The 20,526-nt window shown below is 43.3% G+C and overlaps 4 protein-coding genes across 4 annotated transcripts; 3 read left to right on the top strand and 1 right to left on the bottom strand.

The window, feature by feature from the left end:
- Nucleotides 1-1,082: 1,082 nt before the first annotated feature.
- dram1 (DNA-damage regulated autophagy modulator 1) lies at nt 1,083-5,052 on the top strand. Its single transcript, XM_076722605.1, has 7 exons — nt 1,083-1,481; nt 1,848-1,915; nt 2,122-2,264; nt 2,355-2,532; nt 2,718-2,776; nt 3,478-3,570; nt 3,668-5,052. The coding sequence occupies exons 1-7, from the start codon at nt 1,351-1,353 to the stop codon at nt 3,710-3,712; spliced, it is 717 nt and encodes a 238-aa protein (XP_076578720.1). The 5' UTR covers nt 1,083-1,350; the 3' UTR covers nt 3,713-5,052.
- washc3 (WASH complex subunit 3) lies at nt 4,965-8,635 on the bottom strand. The gene is made up of 7 exons (XM_076722606.1): nt 8,429-8,635; nt 7,984-8,082; nt 7,799-7,864; nt 7,565-7,702; nt 6,826-6,942; nt 6,675-6,739; nt 4,965-6,562 (listed from the first exon to the last, which is right to left on the bottom strand). Exons 1-7 carry the CDS (start codon nt 8,477-8,479, stop codon nt 6,463-6,465), a joined length of 636 nt encoding a protein of 211 aa, XP_076578721.1. The 5' UTR covers nt 8,480-8,635; the 3' UTR covers nt 4,965-6,462.
- Nucleotides 8,636-9,234: 599 nt separating this feature from the next.
- Nucleotides 9,235-13,916, top strand: LOC143314644 (uncharacterized). Its single transcript, XM_076721685.1, has 9 exons — nt 9,235-9,389; nt 9,897-10,099; nt 10,179-10,280; nt 10,355-10,450; nt 10,533-10,643; nt 10,741-10,858; nt 10,956-11,733; nt 11,837-11,895; nt 11,991-13,916. Exons 1-9 carry the CDS (start codon nt 9,284-9,286, stop codon nt 13,511-13,513), a joined length of 3,096 nt encoding a protein of 1,031 aa, XP_076577800.1. The 5' UTR covers nt 9,235-9,283; the 3' UTR covers nt 13,514-13,916.
- Nucleotides 13,917-16,669: 2,753 nt separating this feature from the next.
- Nucleotides 16,670-17,758, top strand: LOC143314790 (tetraspanin-7-like). The gene has a single exon (XM_076721958.1). The coding sequence runs from the start codon at nt 16,670-16,672 to the stop codon at nt 17,756-17,758; it is 1,089 nt and encodes a 362-aa protein (XP_076578073.1).
- Nucleotides 17,759-20,526: the final 2,768 nt, after the last annotated feature.

Below are 20,526 nucleotides of genomic sequence, written 5' to 3'. Positions count from 1 at the left end.
AATGATGAGTTCAGGCTTTAAAATTTGTAATACATCTCAGTGCTCCATGGTACACAGTTTCCAGCATGTGCAGTCATTGTGCAGATGTATGCATGTATATAGCATCACCATAGTCCAGCATAGACATATTCCCAAACTCTCCTGTTTTTTTTCAGCAGCCTTTTGTCTTGTTGCCCAGAACACCACCTCTGCGATATCCTCCATTGTCCCTGTGTTTGCGTGCCGTTGAAGATGATGTCAAGGCAGTTTCCTGTGGCGTCACTATGACAGTGAGCTAAGAGTGCATTTATAGGCTACTGTCCGCAGTGGAAAACAAAATCAAGGAAAGAATACCAAAAGTGAGTCGAGCTGAGCCAATCCATGCCAGTTTGCTGCAGTTTTCCTGGCCTGCCAGTAGCCATCTTCTCTGCTGAGTGAGGAGTCCCCTGGGCTAACAAAGTCTGATAAAAGGCCCTTTCAACCAACAATTTCTTAAGATTGCTGCCAAGTCACGAACTGGCTGGCTTCAATAGCTGCATCAACAACTGAGGCTCTGAAGTGGCCCCACTTGGACTCCTTCCTCAGCTTTCCTCTGAAAGTAAGAAAATCTCCTCAGAGGTGTGAGTTACAGACTTCTGGACTTGAGCCTGAGCCAGATGTTCCAGGTTCACCCTAAATACTTCTGACTGTCTCATTGTTTTCCCTGCCAGTTAATCCAAGAAAATTCCCATCCTGCAGGGATTTATCCCCCAAGTATTCAGAACGTGCAGCCATGTATCCAAAGAAAGATAAACAACCAGGAGAAGGGGTAACTTCTCCAAGGCCACAAACCATCAGGGACCCCAAAAGCCCACGACTCACAGTGTAACAAAGGCTGTGTTATTGTACAGATTATTTTCTGTATGATGCATTGCTATGGACAAACTACCCAAAAGGGTTTAAAGTAGTCAAAATCACCTCCACAGCAGAGCTTCAAGTGCAAGACTTTTACTTGCAGGAACTACTTTCATGGTGGTATTTCCACTCATACTTGAGTGAAAGATCTGAATACTTCCCCCACTGACTGCTGGTTTTTACTGTCAGTGACGCGGAGGGAGGGAGGGAGGGAGCGTTGGAGGATCATAGCGGGAGCTCCTACTTGCGTGGGCCGGTCTGCTCACAGGGAGTCGTTTTGGGGAAGAGATTACTGTAAAGTGTAAAGGCGAAGATCATCTTAGTTGACGCCACCATGTGACTCCCGGTTACAGACTTCAGCGGACTCAGCACTGTTCCTGCACTGGCACTGAGGACGCGAATTCATGTTGCATGGCACCGTTTCAATGCGCTCATTAGCAGGGTTTTCTGGAAGTTCCGCATAACGATCCGTCCGAGATGTTTTGGTTCAGACAAGGTCTGTGCTTTCTGCCAGCGTTTTTGGTCGTCTGGTCCTCCGGCACTTTCATCATTTCCTACCTTATTGCGCTTTTCAGACATGATGTCGACATAATCTTTCCCTACATAAGGTAAGTTGTATTTACGCACATGTTTGAGAGATGGGCAGAACAACTTTAACGACTCAGATTTGAGGTACTGACATTATTTTCTGTGACTTCAGACAAAACAAGACGAGTTCTGCCAGAGTTTAGTTTCGTTTTCATGCGCTTCATCCTGGCTGACAACCAAAGTCCAGCTGCGCGAACAGCTGTTTTAGTAGACTGCTGCCGCGTTATGATCTGTTTACCCACTTCTCCCTTTAGAAATAGACTTTTATTCTAAGAGAATGCGGCTAAAGTGTGAAAATGAACAAATAACAGCCTTCATACAGCCTCAAATAACGGGAGGTCACGATTTAGACTATTATCAACACGTCTTGTCTCTTTTCTGCTCAGTGACACCGGTGCAAACCCCCCAGAGAGCTGCATTTTTGGCCTGATGACTTTCATTTCTGCATGCGCAGGTATTTTCACCCCCCGTGGACATCTGCAGTGTCTCCTCTGTAAACTCTTATTAGGCAACTTTGGGCTTTCCCAAGGGAGGAAGCAGGCTTCCCAAAGATGTTAGTCATATTTCCCTTTTTTTAAGAAAACGAAAGCAGAGTTTATTGTTGGAATGCACGAGTTCGCAAAACTTTGTGGTAAATTCACGGTGTGACTTTTTGCACAGGAATAGCCACCATATATGCCAGGTACAAGTTTGTGGAGAAGCTGAGCGCGGAAACCAGAGCGGTGGGTCCATGTCTCAATAAAGCTGCTCTTCTGGTTGGGATGATGTCCTGTTTGGGAATGTGTATTGTTGCAACCTTCCAGGTATGTTTTCACACACAGTGCACATTTTAATCCCATGAAAAGAATTTCATGTAACGTTTAATGGCATATTTTTCCACTTGTTAATTGCAGGAAACAACGGTCACGGTAGCACATGATGCAGGAGCTCTGCTGTTCTTTGTCTCTGGTGTCGTTTACACAATCCTCCAGTCCGTTATATCACATCACGCTTATCCATTTGGGTCCTCCATGGGTGTGTGTCGAGCACGTTTGGGTATCACCATCATTGCAACTTTGGCCTTTTTCCCCAGTATCCTTTCACAGAAATCATATCTGTTAAAAACATCCTCTAGTTTCCTGATTTTCTTTTGGAACTTAGCTTTATAATTGCACCATTATTCCCTCATTGATATGTTCATGATAGAGCCATATGATGCTATATTCCTTACTTTTGTACGAGTTGTTAAAGGTCTTTTTCCTTCATGGATAATTCAGCTGTCATCTGTGCGTTCTTTGTGAAACAAACCACACTGCACAGAGACACAGATGACAAGGTAGGCTGCAGATTGTCACCGTGCATCAGTGTAAACCTGAGTCACACCTTAATGTGTTGCAGTGAAGTGTGTGAAATGTATTTAGCAAGCTAGCAGAGAAGTCAAAATGGCTAAAAGTGATGGATTTATAGTTATTGCTGAAACTAATGGATAAACAGTTGACAGTCAGCCAAAAGTAATGGATAAAGAAATGAAATAGTTTGATAAAAACAATGGATATATGGTTTAAATGTAGCTCAAAGTATTGGATAAACAATTGAAAAGTTAGCTTAATGTAAACATTTGGAGTAGTTAGCTCATACTAATGGGTAACAGATGAAAAAGTTAGCCTAATGTAAGAACAGTTGGAACAGTTAGCTAAAATTAACGAATAAACAGTTGAAATAGTTGGTGTAAGTATAAATAGTCAGTAATAGTTAAAAGAAGAAAACATTTGAAATAGCTGAAGTAAAAGTAATGTATTGAAATAGTGCAGTAAGCTAACTGTCATGGCTAACCTCTTGAAATAGTTATTAGTCAGTCGGATAAAAAAAGCTATGTGAAAACACAACCTGGGACTTTATGAATATGTGGCAACGGTTTGTACATCTTTAGACCAAACTATGAACTATATATTGATAATTGTAGTTGTAGCCCTTCATCATTTTCATCATCACTCGTGTTGAGCGTGCACTGACTGCAGCAGCTGTCATCTCTTTCAGGACTATCCCTTCCACTTAGCCAGCGCTGTATGCGAGTGGATCGTTGCCTTCAGCTTCATCTGCTTCTTCCTCACATACATCGATGATTTTAAAGTGAGTTATCACACCATCAAACACTTTTTTTCTTTCTTTTTTTTTTTTATTTATTGCTGTGCGGGGCCTTATTTCTCTCCTTTTTTATTCCCTCCAGCTGTTTACCTTACGAGTGCAAACAGAGTACGAGTACCTGTCTTGACCGATCTCCAACCACCAGCAAACCTTTGTATGAATATCAGTATTTTCAAGTTTAAAAATGTGCTGCATTTATTTTTATAAAAGAAATGCTCATAGATTTTTGTACATTTGCATTTTACACTGCAAGGCTTTTACAAGATTTTGTGTTTTCTATGACTTGACTGAATTTATTGGTAGAACACAGTACATTGTTTTTTATGTGAGCTGGCTGACCATGACCTGTATCTTTATACTTTTATAAGTGTACTTACTGCTGTGGTATTCAGTCAAACGTCACTTTGCACTTTGCTCTTGAATGCTGCCACACCAGTGTGACACGTCCTATCAAACCTGTGACTACTAATAAGAGAAGTTCATCACACAGCGAGCACATGATCGCTTCACATGTGGTTAAAAGGGAATACCACTCAAACTAATACCAAGTTTGTCTGTGGGTAAACAGTGGGAGTGGCTTTTTGTGAGAAACTGGTGAGATGAGTTATCTCCCACTGATACTGTCTGTAGAGGCTCATTTTATGATGAAAAATGACTTGAAATGGGATTATTACTCAAATGCTGCCACTTCCTTAATCAAAGTGTTTTTAGTTTCAGCATTTTACAGTTGTGTTTTCTTTGCATCTCTACTGTTGTGAGGTCAGATTAATCAGAAAAAACTCTTTCTATGGATCCTCCAGATCAGAGTTCTGTTGTTTTGGGAGTTCTGTACACAACTCGTGCTAAATGGTTTCATCTGATACTGCTGTGTGGTTGTACAGCGCACCTATGGATGTGGTTTTTGCGTGTGTGTGCAGCCTGCAGACAGTTCATGCACTGGGAATTAGGCTGCTTAAGTTAGTTTGCTCAGTTCAACTGGCAAATTTAATTTCAGGCATTTATTCTTTGGCTTAGAGCAGTGTTTACATCATTTTCACTCCTAAAGTGTAATCAGCTGAGAAAAGATGGCCCTGGTTGGGAGTCACTGCATCCATTATTTTGCAGTGGTACATGTTACATATTAAGAAAGGCATTTGAGATGCTTTAAACTACATTCAACATATTCTTCTGACATGCTGAGGAAAGGGGTCAGACCTTTGTGTCATAGTGTCCGTGTCACCCAATTTAACACGTACATCAGCTGATATGTTTCAGAGTACTTTTGAGGAGAAAATCCTGTGCTGTAATGTGTAAGTGGACAGAATGGAGGTCACATGAACACAAACGATTCACCTGTTCACTACAGAGAGAGTATTTACAAGGGAGTTTTGTTTTTTTTTAATTCAGTTACTCTGTATTGGTACTGTTTTGCCTCTGACATAATGTACTGCACAAGACCTGCAAAATAAAGATACTTTTTTTTTTTTTAAGAAAATGGTTTGAGTATTTATTACAGATGCTTTTGTAAACAAAGTGCTTTCCAGACTTCTCCACACTCAGTTTTTCACAGTCATTATAGTGTAATAACCATTCATAAAAATCTCATGAATACAGTTTATTTTGTGCTAAAGTGTTTTTAACACAGTTTCTTGACTTCGCTATTTGAGTCCTGATGAATGTAACGATAAAGAGTCTTAACTACAACCAACACAGTCAACACAGAGAAAGTCTGCATTTTACATTTTTCTAACGAGTGGCGCTCATCACTGATGAAACTCTCAGTGCAGGTCTGTTTCATTCCAGCAGAGTTAATGTGCAGGACGCTGTCCAGGCATTAAAAGACATGTCAATGGAGGAATGTTAGCGAGGCGAGTGCATGAAGCAGCACAGTCTTTCATCTGTGACATATAATAGAGCATTTTCCTGTATCATAAATCTGCTTTGACATCATTGTGTGTAAATTTACAGCCAAAACAAACGATGTAATCCATCTCATATGTATAATATGCGCAAAAAGCAAAGAGGTCTGAATACTTTGCAAATTCACTGAGGTTTTGTCTAAAATAAACACCTCAACCCAACAGGCCTCACACAGAATGGACTGTAGTTTTTGTTCCTCCAGCACGGCCACCTGCAAATATTGGTGATGACAGTGAAAAGAAAGCATCCCCCCGCTGTGTAGTGGTTACAAAGGTGGTAAAGCATGACGCTCCACAAGGGCAACTTGTTCAAAACATTGTGTAATAAGATGCCAATTTATAACTCCTGCTTTGATAGTACTCATATGGAAACATTAAAACCCGTTTTTGATGCTACAAAATAAAGAAAGAAATGGCAGCATGAAGCATTTCCTATCAAGCTGCGATTGTGATATACTGTATGTCAATACTGGTGGATTATTGTGATATTTCCTCCCTGGCCTTGACACACACACAATGTTTGTGTTAAACATTCAAAGTATCCACCACACATCTTTAAACTGATGATCTCTTAAAGGCATTAGACTGTGACAGCAGTGCGGCAACAGAAGCAAGACCAACAACTTCTACAGTATATCGTTACCTTTTGTACAAAAATGATTTGCTACTGCCATGTTCTGAGACCGGCTGCTAACACAAACAACGGGGACAGTTAGATTTAGTCAAAAACGCTAAATGTATCAAAATGCAGGAGGTCAATGGCCGACCGTAAGCGAAACTATTTCAGCTGTTTTTGCGCTGAAATTACAATCACTCTGGTTGGATTCTTCTGTTTCAGGCACTTGCGTTTGCACCCTCTCGCTGGTGCCTCTTCACAGGCACACTACAACCTCCTTCTCTTTCAGAGCACGGGCCTACAGAAGCTCAGGATAGCGATGGATGGCTTTTGCAGGAAGTTTTGCGGCGACGGGGACAGATGTCAGTCGCTGAAAGACGATTCGCTGTCAGAGCTGGTGGCGGCGACGTCTTGATCCTCTGTGCTCCTCGTTCCTCCGTCGGGCACGGGGGCGTCCGGTGTGCTGTCATCGGCAGCGGAGGAAATACTGTCGGTTAGCCTCATAAAAAGTTGCACAACGAATCTGCACGAAGGCCGGCAGATTAATCTATGATCACCATCAGTGAAACACTCACTCAAGCAAGTTGGGATCCAAACCTTCCAAGACCATTTTATTCCTTATAGCCATAACTGGAACTCCCTGTGACAGATAAAACATGGAGTGAGACACAAAACACACATTTCTTTATCCCTGCAGTCCCTGAGCAGATGTTAGTGATGGCTTACCACTTGAACCATTTTTAGGTATCGGGCATAACGTGGGTCTTTGGCCACCGTCATCACATTCTCTGCAGCTGCTTCTGCTTTTTGCGTGGTTGCAGGCTCTGGTGCAGCCTGAGTGGGCTGAAATATACAAATTAATAAGGCAAGAGATGTAACAAGTGTTGAGATAGCACAGGGTTTTGAAAGTGGTACCTGGTTTTGCATTTCTGGCATTTGGTATTCTGGGTTTTCAACTTGCAGAGTTTGTGAGAGTTTCATGATCACTGATGAGCTAGAGCTGTGTTGTTTGTGTTTCTATATGCTTTATGGCGCTTAAGTTCATCTTTGCCACCTTTTATCTTTCAGTAAATAAACAGTTTGACATTTTGGGTTTTGCTTGGTCACTTTCTTGCAGAGAGTTTGATGAGAATTTCAATACAGCTCGTGTCTGTTCATTTGAAAATGAAGCTACAGCCAGCAGCCAGTTAGCTTAGCTTAGCATAAAGAATGGAAACGGGGGAAAACAGCTAGCCTGGCTCACGCCAAATCCACATACCAGCACCTGAAAAGCTCACAAGTTAGCACGCTGCATTTGCTTTGTTTAACCTCTACATACAGAAATCCCCAGTTATTCCTTTGGGTACAACATACACATTGGCAAACTTTTATAAGAACGGCCTCAGGAACTGACCAGTGAATCTACATAAAATGCATTTACATGCTGAAAAATACCATATGCTAGCTTGTGTGCATGTCAGTGTACCTGTGGAGGAGGCAGGGGCTCGGCTGGCGGCCCATCCGTTTGGCTCTGATTGGTGGCTGTGGGTCCATTAGCCTGAGCCGGCTGCCGCTGACTGAGTCCATCTATCGTGACGTCCTCCAGCCCAGGAATGGAGGACAACTGCTCAGAGCACAGCGATATTCGATAAGTGATCAGTGCACAGGCAGGACGTGTGTATAGAGCATGCAGAATGACTACAGAGGCTCAGCAACTCACCTTGGCTTCCAAAATGCACAGGGTTGTTTCAATCTGCTGTATGCGGAGAGATATGTTTGCAAGTTTCTGTGGGAAAGAAGATTGACCGTTCAGGACGAGATCTACGTGTTATGCAGGTCGTTTGTGTAAATTACGCAGGACAGCAGAGGGATGCTCAAAGATAAGAGTAAAGAAGATGTACAAACCTCCTCACAAACCGTGGAAAAACGGTTAAGGAACTGGACCGTGTGCACAAGAAACTGGTTGAGATAGGCAACGACTCTTCTCTGCTGAATAGCAGGGACCTGAAGGAGACGCAGTTTAAGATTGATCACTAGTTTCTGCTGTAATAGCCATCAAATCTGTCATCAGGTCAAAGGATCGGATAGGTCACGAAATCTGGACACCTGACAACATACTGCACGACGTTGTGAAAGCGTTTCTGCTGCTAAAGTTCAGTAAACCAGACAGTTTCATCATGTTTAACAGTCTTCAGTCAAATAATTCATATGAACATTAAAGAGCTTCAATGGAGAGCGTCATCTATTAAGCCATGGGAATACCGTTTTTTGACCCGTTTCTTCTCATTTCCTCATAAAACAGCTTATCGTTGGTTAGCTACCGTTAATATTAGCTAAGCTAAATACCAACCTTGGTAAGATCAACGCCAGACCCCACAATCGGCAGGCCGTCTTCGTCCATGTTGGATTAGTGAACCTCCTGTAGGTTATAGTGCAGTTTCAGCTCTAATAGCAACAAGTTTCAGAGCAAAAAGGCAAAAAACGCCAAATAAAAATATTTTCTGTCAGACGTTTCATGTGACACTGAACTGTGTGATCACGTCGCAACGTCACAAACGTCAGGAGGATACTTCCGTTACAGTCAGCCAATGGGAATTGTGATATGAGCTTTTATTTTGAAGTATCCCCGTTGTCTTATGGAAAACAATAACATCCGGTTCTGTCTTGTGGCGACACTTGACCATTTCTGTTTGTGACATTTTTTATAGAGGTACGCACCTTTTTATTACGTGTTAATGAAATGTGAAGTTAACGTTTTAGGCCTGTGAACAATAAAGTTATATTCACTACACAAATCAAACAGCATAAACAACTGACTGTTTGAACATAACACTTAAGTCTTTTAAATTTACTTTCCTGATTGCACAGGGTTGCGTTTTCTGTAAGTTATTTATAGTATTATAGATCTAGCCTGTGTCTCGGAAAAAAAGGTTTAAACTTACATTAAAGTTGTGCTTCAGAGCTACGTTTTTGCGTCCTTGTTCTGCATCCATAACTTGTTTTAAAACTTTAATATGAAAGCTCAGGTCAGCTGTATAAATTTAAAAATGATAATTAAAGTGCACGTCTTGTGTTTGAACTTCAAGACAGGAGGAAAGAAACTCGTTTAGAAATTGCTGCCACAGTCGACTTGTGAGACCTTTATTTTGAAAAGAGGAAACGCAGAGACGAGTTGAGGAAACGGGTGCTTGCGTGCTAACAGCGCATGTTAGCCAAAAAAAATCAAACAACAATATTTTTTCTTATTTCTAAACGCTACAGGAGACATATGCCGCTAATGGAGGCTGTCGGTGCAACAGAGAAAATAAGCGGTATGTAAATTGATAATCTGCTCCCGCTGTAATTGAAAACAGGCTATGTTTATGTTAGCAGACATTTAGCGGGACCCGTCTATTTAAGGGAATCATTACAATCAGAAGCTGTCAGAGTGGTGGTGTTGCAACGCAAATCAACATATTATGTCAAAATTCTAAACAATTTTATCAAGTAATACCGTTCATTGTTCCGAAAACTGAAGCACAGTCGCAGACACTTCCTCAGGTTGCAAGTTTGAAACTCCAATAACACAGGTTTATCCAGTAATTATACTGGTTCATAGGCAGGTTTCCTTTTAGTTTACTCGTAGGGAATCATCTAAAGACTTCTCAGCCATTTTCGCATTGCTGTTATTTAGCAAATTCTTACCTTTATTATATTTTCATTGTGAAACAGCTAATTTAAATTAGTGTTGTTGAGTTTGTTTGAAAGTGCTCTCTATAGTTAAAAGCTCACTGACGCCCTCTACAGACCGCCTCTCGCATTACACTTGTATGTTTCAGACCCTTGCCTGCCTCTCTCATCGCTTCGCCTCCTGGTGCCTCCATTGCAGCTCCTGTCTGCTGCTATGTGGCAGCTGGCAAAGCAGAAAGATGTGCTGAATTATGACAAGCTCCAGGACTTTGTGCTCATGGTGACCGAGGCCGTCCCTGGACTGATTAACCACCGACAGAGAGCCCAGCTCATTCTGGGTTTAAGAGCCAGGGTGAGCAGAAGTCTATCATATTCATAAATTCTAGCTTTGATAATTGATAATAATTAATAGCAATTTGTTGGTGTTGCAGTTGATTCTGGAGCTTTGCAAAGGATCAGCTCGGGGTTCTGTCGATCGTCAGGTGATCCAGAGGCATTTGGATAGACTCCCAGTAACCTCTGCAAACACAGATGTAAGTACAGTGAAGGCAAACCCTTCTTAAAACAAACAATAATCCTTAAATGACGTGAATCCTCTCTTTGGCAGTACAGGGATGCAGAGGTGAAAACAACAGAGTCCACTTTCATTGCACTTGTTCAGAGCCTGCTGAAAGATCCAGTTGAGAGAGCATATTTCTTCCAGGTCAGACAGATTTTAATCATGTCTACCTTGAGCATACTCTTAAAAATTCTTACGGTAATAAAGTTTTAACAATCTCTTCCAGGAGGTGTTCCCAGTGGAATATGGGCCACAATATGACGCTGCCCTTCATGTGTTATTGTGGGAGCTGCTCTCGAAACTGGAAAAGCTTCTCCCAGTACCAGACTTAAAGCAGGTATTCAGCAGTCCACCCAGATGTCTCGCCCTGTTTCACCTCTGCAAAAACCATGCCATTTACCACACACTTAATAACAGCTGCACTGTCATTACAGACTGCAGCCTGGCTCGGCTCTGCTCCTCCTGTGTTGGAGGAATGTGTTCAGTCCTCGCCTCAAGAGCTGAAGTTAATCTACGAGCACTACAAAAGTTCAGGACTTCTGAAAATGCCATGTGAGTAGAGCTGAAAGTTTAAGTAAGCGTTTCCAGAAAGTGCCCTGAAAGCAACATTTGTCAACCAGTAACTCCTTGTTTCTTTTTTTTTTTTAAGATGGCCCTTCATCCACCGTCGGTGGCTGCATCATGTCTGCTTTATCCGTTCCTCCCTCGCAAAAGACAAACATCTCTGTGGGACTGGAATCAATCCACAACTACGCTAATATCCTAAACCCTGTCACTTTTGTCGGAACGGACCAGTACAGCGTCGTGGCTGTTTACACCGAAATGGAAGTCGGAGCGTCTGTAGTAGGCGAAGAGATGATCGAGTCAGCTGAAGTGCAAGTTCAGACGGATTTCTATGAAGAAGAGATAGTGGCTGTTAACGTCGACAGCGCCGGCGGTGAGGAGGCCACCAGCTTGAGGGCAGAGGAAACCAGTGAAACTGTGGATGTGGCCAAAGCTCTGGAGACGCTGACAAAAACTTTTGCACTAAGGAAGGAGAGCCTTGGTCAAGAAGTACTCACGGGGAAGAGTAGTGATTCATCCATTAATGACGAGCTTGGGTCAGGAGATGCTGCAGAGGAGGGAAAAACACACGAAGGACATGAAACAAGCAACCAAAGTGAGGAGCCGAAGGAGGATTTCCACCCTGGTGACACAAAAAACAACGTGAACTCATGTATTACAAACTCGAAGGATAACCGTGAATCCTCAACTGTCCATGAGGACATGGCAGATGTCCCCAGTGAAGACCCCGTCTCTGAAACGCAGTCCTCCTGCTCAGCTAATGTGCGCCGATCCACTCGTCTACAAATGAAGACCTCGCCCAGCCGGCAGGAGACGTGTAAAATCAAGAGGCCATGCAGAGAAATGAGTGAAGAACCAAAAATGTACAAAAACATTTCTGCTGTTATAACATAATTGCTTCATGTCAGAATGTCAGAACAGTGTGAGTGACCTACATTGAAAGATTCAACATTTTTCCTTCGGCAGGAGCAGGCCTGATGTATCAGCTGCCCCCTCTGTTATAGCCATCAAAGGAATGAACAAAGGTATTATTTTGACATGAAGAAGAGAAACATCTTGAGCCTTTTTCAATAAAATCCACGTGTTTTACTCACACCTGTGTCTTTTTTTTTATGTGCAGGTGATTCGGACGAGATGACATCGATCATCTTCACCTGCTCACAGTGTCCCTTCCACAGCTCTGATGAGAACGGCACTCCTCACATCCACATGCAGACGGTTCGCACTGAAGTGTACACGACTCTCTCAGGGGCCAAATTTACACCGTCTCCTTCCAGCACAGATGAAATTTTTACATCCATTAAACTTTTCCCCAAAGGAAACACAGAGCCGAGCCAAGCAGAACAGCCTGACAGTCAAAGCAAAGTCGATGTGTCTCAGTCCCAGAGCAGACAGAAGGCCCTCACATGTGAAACGTGCAGCAAGACGTTCACCCGGACGTCGGACGTCAGGAGGCACCAGCTCATTCACACTGGAGAGCGACCATTTCACTGCTCGCAGTGCGACCGAACCTTCCAGCACTCGTGGGATCTGGCCAAACACGAGAGCAAACACCATGGCACGGCCATTTCTTTCTCCTGCCAGCTGTGCAGGAGCTCCTTCGCGAACCTCCGCGCACTGACCGTCCACCATAAGAAGTCTCACTCGCAGGAGAGCCAGCTTCCTCAGATCTGCTCCATCTGCAGCCAGAAATTCCCCACTTCCTCTGAGCTGGTGGAGCACAAAAAGTCTCATGTCACCAGTAAGCTCTACATCTGCCACCACTGCGGCGAAGGCTTCGACACCCTGCTCGCGCGCTCCCAGCACCGGCAGGTGCACCAAGTGAAGCGTCAGTTTAAGTGTCCACACTGTGAGAAGACATTCACTCGGAGATCGGATGTAAAGCGGCATCTGTCCACCCACACTGGGGAGAGACCTTACCAGTGTGACCAGTGCAGCAAACGCTTCTCGCTCCACTTCATGCTCATTAAACACCTCCGTGTTCACACAGGCGAGCGGCCTTTCCAGTGCTCCCACTGCCCCAAGAGGTTCACCCTGGTGTCTGTGCTCGCCAGACACGAGAGAATGCACACGGGGGAGAAACCTTTCCTGTGCTCTCAGTGCGGGAAGGGCTTTTTGTCACAAGGGGAGCTTTCAAAACATCACAGGTCACATGTGGACGACAAGCCTTACTCGTGTCCTCAGTGTGACAAGCGTTTCAAGAGCAAGAAGACCCAGCAGGAGCACATCGTCTCCCACAGCGGCGCACGCCCGTACCCCTGCACCTACTGCGGGAAGGGCTTCACCAAACCGTATGCGCTGACCAGACACAACCTCATTCACACGGGGGAGAGGCCATTCCCCTGTGGACACTGCGAGAAGACGTTCCTCACCCTCAGCGAGGCTCAGCTGCACCGGCGTATCCACACGGGGGAGAGGCCGTACCCCTGCAACATCTGCCAGCTCAAGTTCAAGAGTTCGTCGGAGCTGGCGCGACACAAGCGCAGCCATTCGGGGCTGAAGCCGCTGAAGCCGTACTGTGAGCGGTGCATGAAGACGTTCGCATCCAAGGCCAAGCTGAGGAGACACATGGAGACGCACAGGGAAGACGGAGAAGCAGCGCCATCTGTGGACTCCATACAGCCCGAGGAATCAATCAATTAAACGAATCATAGAGACAATCTCAGCGGTTCAACTAGTGGAATTGTTAAAAGCAATGTCAGTTTCACTTCAGATATTTTTGCTTGATCAAGTTTAACAAGCTCTTATTAGAAGAGAAAATTTTATGCGGTTCAGGGGAGAAATGTGCATCCACAGCTTCATGTCTTGACTATACCGACTTTATTATCAAGTGTTTGCTGTGTTGCAGCCTTTTAGGAAATACCAGAAAAACAGGTTTTTATAGTTAAACACAGATCAGAAAATATCTGCTTTACTCTCGTCTCCACTCTGCTTTGAAGTGTGCAACAGGCAAATTACAGTTATACTTGAATCAATCAAAAGTGGTTTGTATGAAATGGAGATCACAGGTGAATGAAAATGTTCAATAAATACATTTTTCACCATCTGTTTCTTTGTGTGTGCTGTAATACTGTGTGGCAGTGGGGTGCACAGACAGGTTCAGGTTTAGAACAAACTGAAAAAATAAAATATTAGAAAGCAAAGGAGAGTCAGAAAGAAACAGGGTTAACACCTGATTAAATTTTTTTTAATGTCATCAGTCTTAATGAGCTGTGGCAGTTATCTTACAACTCCAAATAGTCCTTAAGTTTCCTGATTTAATCGTTGCATAATCGAGAACGTGATATTGTTAAAAATTTCTGTCTGCTTATACCAGGGCGTAACTTGACCTGTCTGCTGTAATTTAGGCTCTTCCTGTTGTCTGTTGGTGGGGCCTAAGTTAAAATGTTGGCCCATAAAGGTGACACCTGTGTAATATTAACCCAGTGCCCTGCAGAAATTGCTGTCTTTACAAAGTGAGGACTTCTCAGTTTTTCCTGACACCATTGTTTCTGTAGATTGCATTATGCTTCAGGGCAAAGGTTCTCAACCTGAGGTCACGCTACACCAAGGTGTCACGAGTTACAGTCATGACACAATCCTAACAGGATAGAAGACACGCTGCACCAGATGCTTCTTTCCCCCTCTAGTGCCACCATGAGGATGACCTGCTATGAGCTTTAGCACAGACGATCATCTACCCGTCAGGATGAATCATAACTCAAAGTCTTGCGGTAAACTCTTGTTTTTACCATTTCTGGACTGTAAAAATTAATATTACAATTTAAGAAGGAATAATTAGCTGACTGTTTGGGTAAAACTACTCAAAACACAGACAAATGTGACCTATAACAAGGGATTGCATGTAGACATAGCTTTGTTTTAAGGATCACAAGCCAGAGAGGTTGGGAAACGCTGCTTTAAGGTGTTCCCTGAAAGATGCTTTATTGCCTGTTTCAAAAGGGTGATTCCACAGCCACAAAAATGGAGGAGTGGTTCCCCCACACCTCTTCTCCCCATGGCTGGAGGTGCCTTTGAAATCTCATTCTGCATGTCTCAGGTGATGCATTTCCTTCATTAGTGTCCTGAGTGCACATAAAACTCGATGAGCTGATGGTTATAGAGCAAAGATTAATTATAAACACCGTAAACATAACCTCATTTCCTGTACACACCTCTAGCTGACTGTGGTAAAATCCCTCTGTCTTCACCCTGCTCACAGTTTTGTTTATCATATACTGGAAAACAAGATGCTGGAGTACGTTTTTGTAACATGGAAAAGACTTATATATATTCGTGCAAAATAAATAAATCCTCTGCAGACAAAATAAACAAAATGAGGGATCGGAGGCTGTAGTCTAACACCACATTGCAGGTCTGCATACCCTTCCTCTTCCAGCCAATCTGTTTGGGTATTCCCCTCTATGTCATTATGTCCCTATTATACTTGTCCTTATAAAAATAGCCATTTGAATGTGCTTAATTACCTGAGAGGCTTTAATTAGCTCTGATCCGGTGGAGGGTTGATGGGAGGGAAGCAGATGCCAGGCAGGAATCACCAGCATAAAACTGGCTCCATCATTTAACAGGGGACCAACAAAGTGTCATTACAGCGCAGTCTAAAAAAAATGTGTCTGTTTTTAGCTTTGGATGAGTTTCCAAATGTATCTTAAATTGTTAGTGAAAAAAAGAACAATTGTACATGAGATTATATATAGTACAGTGACTGGGAAATGCGTGTAATGTGTTTAATGTGAAGCAAAATGGTGAATATGTACAAATTTAAGTCCATTTCTTGATGTGGCGCCACTTTCTCATAAGGCATCCTTTATAAAGGGTCCATAATCAATAACTAATGTCTTTATTAATGATAATAAACTCCTTTGGCTGTTTTTTAATCTTTCTGTTTGGTGGTAATGTCTGTACTGTAGTGTTGACTTTGCTTTTTTCTTTCATAAACAATGCTAATTTGTGTTACCTTTCTTATAAATGCATTTCCGTAATGAACATTTAGTGTACCGTCAAGATTGTAGAGGATCTGAGGATGTGATTTTATGTGCCACATAAATATTTTTTCTATGTTTGTATACAGGAATGTAATAAGTCCATAATTTAAAAGGAAGCTTTTATTAATTTACTTTTAAAGAGACAGCACACATAAAAATTCTCATTCAACTTGCTATTGTCATCAGCTTTAGTCACATCCTTGACTGGCATTGTTCCACAAAAAAATATGCTAAAAAGGCTACTAGCTTGTATTTTCATTTGTCACCTCATCATAAAGTTAAACATGGGGAAAGTTTTTATATTTTACAAATACATCACACACACTTCATTGATGGTGGCAGAGCTTTTGCCTTGTTCTTTTATTCCACAAATGGACTGTCGTAAAACTCAAAGGGATGTCTCCTCCACACCGAAAGAGGGTGTGCATGGATGGATTTCAGGTCCTTCCCACTGCAAACACCTCTCGTCTTGACCAGAGCGAGGGGCAGCAGTGAGCGAGCAGATGTCGGGATGTGACTATCAGCGGAGGTATTTGAAGAGCTGGTGACCATGCAGGTGGAAAGATAAACAAATAAATAGGGTGGAAACAAGGAGGCTGCGGATGCAGATAACGGCGCAGCGCGACGCCCATCAGTGTGATTTACAGTCCAGTTGGCATTGGTGGTGTTGGTGGCGGATTAATAACCAGTCATAAAGAAGTGGGGGATTGTGTGTTGCAGGAGGACGAGAGTGAAGGCGCTGATAGAGGAAGGAAGAGAGAGGAGGAGTGTGTAAAAGAGAGAGAGGGGAGTAGATAAAGCCGAAGCCAGGACCATGAGCTTTGCTCTGCCGTACGGCTCGCTGTCAGCTCGACCGAGTCCCAGCAGACGAGCTTTGGATTGGGAACAGGAGCAGCTGGCTGTGCGGCGACTTTCCTCTCCACGGGGTCTCGACCTTCTCACTCCACCTTCTCTTCCTCGTCGACCCTCCGCGATCCCTGGCTACCTGCTGCCACCCTACCAAGAGCAGGACGAGCAGCTCCAGCAGCAGCAGCAGCGACTATCCTTGTCCGTGTGCTCAGAGGCCTCCCTGGCGCCCCCTGCACCTCCACCTGTGGGCGTTGCCCCACCCTGCTGCCGCCCGGTGGGAGTCATGCACCTCCTGCGCCTGGGTCTCCTGGCCTTCAGCTGTCTCTTCTGGGCAGCTGGCTTAGCCATCTTCACCCTGGGTGTGTGGGCACAGATTTCATTGGCAGACTACATGCTGCTGTCTGCCAATCGTTACCCCAACGCACCACTCATCCTTCTGTCCACAGGTGCTGCCATCACCACCTGGGGCTTCTTGGGTTGTCTGGGGGTGGCTGCAAACCTGCCCTGCGTACTTAGGGCTTACGGGTTCTTTCAACTTGCTGCACTTATAGCAGGTTTGGCAGCTGGACTCTCAGGTCTCTTCTATCGTGAAGACATTGCCGGAGGATTTCGCAGCGGCTTACAGCGAGCCGTGTCTGGCTACACAGAGGATGAAGGCCGTGCCGATGCATTAGACAGCCTGCAGAGGGCCCTGGAGTGTTGTGGAGCTGAGGGTTGGCGTGACTGGCTCACTTCAGACTGGGCTATTCAGCACATGACCTTCCTGCCCACCGAGAATGCCACCTCGGTGTCGCTGCCGGACAGCTGCTGCGTGAGGCGCAAGGGCTGCAAGAATCGACCTCTCGTGTCCGATGATAGCGAAGGTGTACTGGCCGCAGGAATCCATCCACACGGCTGCTTCCGCAAAGTCTTCAGTTTGGTCAACGACAACGTCTTCCACATTGCCGCCAGTGTGTTAGGATTGGCCTTCACCCAGATCGGAGGCATTGCCCTGGCTTGTCTGCTGGCCAACAAACTGGCACCAAGACAACATCGACGTGTGGTGGCACATTAATGGTCAATTTTAAAAGTTGGGTGACCTTCACCTAGGATTGACCAATTTGTAGATAATTAGGACTGGGAATGAACTATGTCCTTAAAGAGTTATAGAGTTGCAAAGTTGGGGGAGGTACTTCCAAGTTCATTTTCTGCACTGAGGTGCATTTTGAGAAACATTGAATTGCAGAGCTTTGACAGCGAGCTTAAGTTAATGCTAACATTTTGTAGACTGATGCATAAAATATCATTTTCTAGGCTTGCAGATATGGCATGATTTTACATTGCCAAATGCAAATGACAAAAAACTGATAACTATAATACAAACCTACAGTGTTGTTAAATTATCAAAATGTCTCGTTCGTTTTTATGTTGAGAAACCTTAAAGATATCATCATAAGAAAATGGGAATAATTCTAAAAAAAAAAAAAATACTGCAGCAGGCAGAAACTCCTCACACTTTGCAACTCTCTTACATTCATTGTTTGCCTGAAGTAAAAAATGCTTCTTTTATTCAGTGTGGGTTGGGTGAGGTGAGAGGTGTGTCATTAAGTTAATCTTCTGTCCATTTGAGATCTGCAGAGACAAAGCCTGGCATCACAAATTTGGGTGTGATCAGATTGGCCAGTGGACTGTAAATCTCAAAAACTAAAAGGCAGTACAAAGAGACTTTGCTCCATGAATTTGCAGTATGATTTGGTTTCATCAAGGTCTAAATATTGGCATGGATTAATATGCTTCATTACATAGAATATATACTTCCATTCAAACATTAAACTACTTTCATTTTGGTGGAAACATCATCTAACCACTGAATGCACAGGAATGTACACCAGCAGTTTTCCACATGAGATGATTTAGTCTGCCTGTGTTCAACAGATGTTCGTATCTACATCGTTTAGTTTTCCCAACACAAAGACTACACTGTGCTGGAATGGTGCTTTTAAAAAGAGCTGAATAATCTGTTGCTGTCTGTGGTATTTTGTGCTGTTTATACACCTGAGCTGTAGTTATTTCTTTGGTGCAATGACTGCTGTAAAATGGTTTGTTCCAGACGCTGCGAGAGTTTGTTTACTTGAAGCACACACGTTGTAAATGACTGAATATTGTGAATTACACTGTTGAACATTACCTCCAGAATGCTCTCGTACATTTCCGTGAGCCAGATGTGGTGCAACCCGCTACTAGCATGGGTAGAAGTCTGGATCAGAGTTTAACATCAAATTCAAGTTGTCTTAAATACGTAGTTACATATCTTTGTTTGCTTTCTTGTTACGAGTTAGATGAGATGACTGATACCGCTGTAGGCTAAATATGAAGCTAATGCCAGCAGACTGAGACAGAGAGCGGGGGGGGAGGGGACTGTGATTTTATCTAATGATTAACATGAAAGTGTGTGTTTTTTTTCTCATGTTTTAAGACGACCAAATACACTGAGATCATACAAATTTGCCCTCATTCCAACCTCACACATCCCACCTTTCTTATTCTCAGTATGCTCTTTTATTGCTCTTGTAATTATAATCTATGAGATATATATATATATATATATCACATGTTCATGAATGTATAATCTATTCTAGTAATGACCAACGGTGCAAACAAGCATGTCTGAAACTAAAATATATGTCAACAATAAACAGAAAATCTTTGCCTCATCACAGGATATGATATTGATTAGACAATGGGAATGGGAATGTCAAGGTCTGCTGCCCTTGAATGTATTAAATATATGAATGACAACAGCAGTCTTGTAATGTAGCCCAATATTGATGTAGTCTTGTATGTAGACGACAGAGCAACGTGCAGTACAGCATTGGTAAAAGCACATCTGTAATGTTTAATAAACATCTTGTGAATCACTTTTTGGGCTTTCAATGTGATTTTTTTTACTCTCTAAAGTTGAATATATACTTCAGCCAGACAGGTGGCAGGTTTGAACCTCCTGTCTGCATTTTAAAGACCTCCAGGTCTTTATTTTATGAGAAAGGCCTTGCTGGAAAAGGGCCAGAGTGGTAAATTCTCAGCGCTGGGAGTGGTTGATCTTTACTGGGACCTCTGGCCAGGCAATTCTGAGTTATGGCTAACTGAGCGACATCTCATTTCTACCACCTGAGACAACGGCGATTACATCTGACCTTGATGGGGAGACAGTATATACAGATGCTCTGCTGTGCGCGACGAAACACAACAGCCTGAGCCAGCATTGATTACTTTATGGAGCAATAAATCGTGACCTACATCCTCTGCTCAAATTGGGTAATAAGAAGTAGATTTCCAGCAGTCATCTCAAAGTTTACCTTAAAACCTACACGTAGCAACGTTTAGAGACAGAGAGGCTGTGAGCTGTGGCCTCTACACAATCACTACCATTTTCATGACCTAATTATGGTATTGATTAGCCTACATCATGCTCCAATAAGGCTTGCGGATGCTTTCTGTCTGATTACACTGTCCTTGTTTAACCTATTTTGCCTGAGGTTGCCACATCCCCACCAGCTGTTTCATCACACAAAAGATGAGCTCTGAGATGTTCGATCAACACCTTAAGTCAGGGAAACCACAAGGGGCATTTTACTCATGATACCTCTGAAAGCTATTTTGGGTTGGGCACTTTAATGTGCACTCTTTATGACTTCTAGTCTACCAAAACAAATGCTCACCAGAAGGGATGGCTGCAAGTGGTGCAAATTATAGTCACCATCAGAGCTCCATAGCCCCAAAACACTCCTTAAAGATGAGCAGCATTTAAGAAAACATATAATAACTTGATTGGGAATGTTAAGC

The sequence above is a fragment of the Chaetodon auriga genome, chromosome 22, assembly GCF_051107435.1.
Source record: "Chaetodon auriga isolate fChaAug3 chromosome 22, fChaAug3.hap1, whole genome shotgun sequence".
NCBI lineage: Eukaryota > Metazoa > Chordata > Actinopteri > Chaetodontiformes > Chaetodontidae > Chaetodon > Chaetodon auriga.
Note: the sequence above shows the minus strand (reverse complement) of the source record. Positions and strands in the feature narration are given on the sequence as shown.

Coding starts and splice junctions, on each gene's coding strand:
- dram1 (XM_076722605.1), top strand. CDS start 1,351: ATGTTTTGGTTCAGACAAGGTCTGTGCTTTCTGCCAGCGTTTTTGGTC. Junction 1,482..1,847: donor ATAATCTTTCCCTACATAAG/GTAAGTTGTATT, acceptor TTTTCTGCTCAG/TGACACCGGTGCAAACCCCC. Junction 2,777..3,477: donor ACAGAGACACAGATGACAAG/GTAGGCTGCAGA, acceptor CATCTCTTTCAG/GACTATCCCTTCCACTTAGC.
- washc3 (XM_076722606.1), bottom strand. CDS start 8,479: ATGGACGAAGACGGCCTGCCGATTGTGGGGTCTGGCGTTGATCTTACC. Junction 7,703..7,798: donor TGTGCATTTTGGAAGCCAAG/GTGAGTTGCTGA, acceptor TGCTCTGAGCAG/TTGTCCTCCATTCCTGGGCT. Junction 6,740..6,825: donor ACCTAAAAATGGTTCAAGTG/GTAAGCCATCAC, acceptor TATCTGTCACAG/GGAGTTCCAGTTATGGCTAT.
- LOC143314644 (XM_076721685.1), top strand. CDS start 9,284: ATGTTAGCCAAAAAAAATCAAACAACAATATTTTTTCTTATTTCTAAA. Junction 10,859..10,955: donor AGGACTTCTGAAAATGCCAT/GTGAGTAGAGCT, acceptor TTTTTTTTTAAG/ATGGCCCTTCATCCACCGTC. Junction 11,734..11,836: donor ATGAGTGAAGAACCAAAAAT/GTACAAAAACAT, acceptor TTCCTTCGGCAG/GAGCAGGCCTGATGTATCAG.
- LOC143314790 (XM_076721958.1), top strand. CDS start 16,670: ATGAGCTTTGCTCTGCCGTACGGCTCGCTGTCAGCTCGACCGAGTCCC.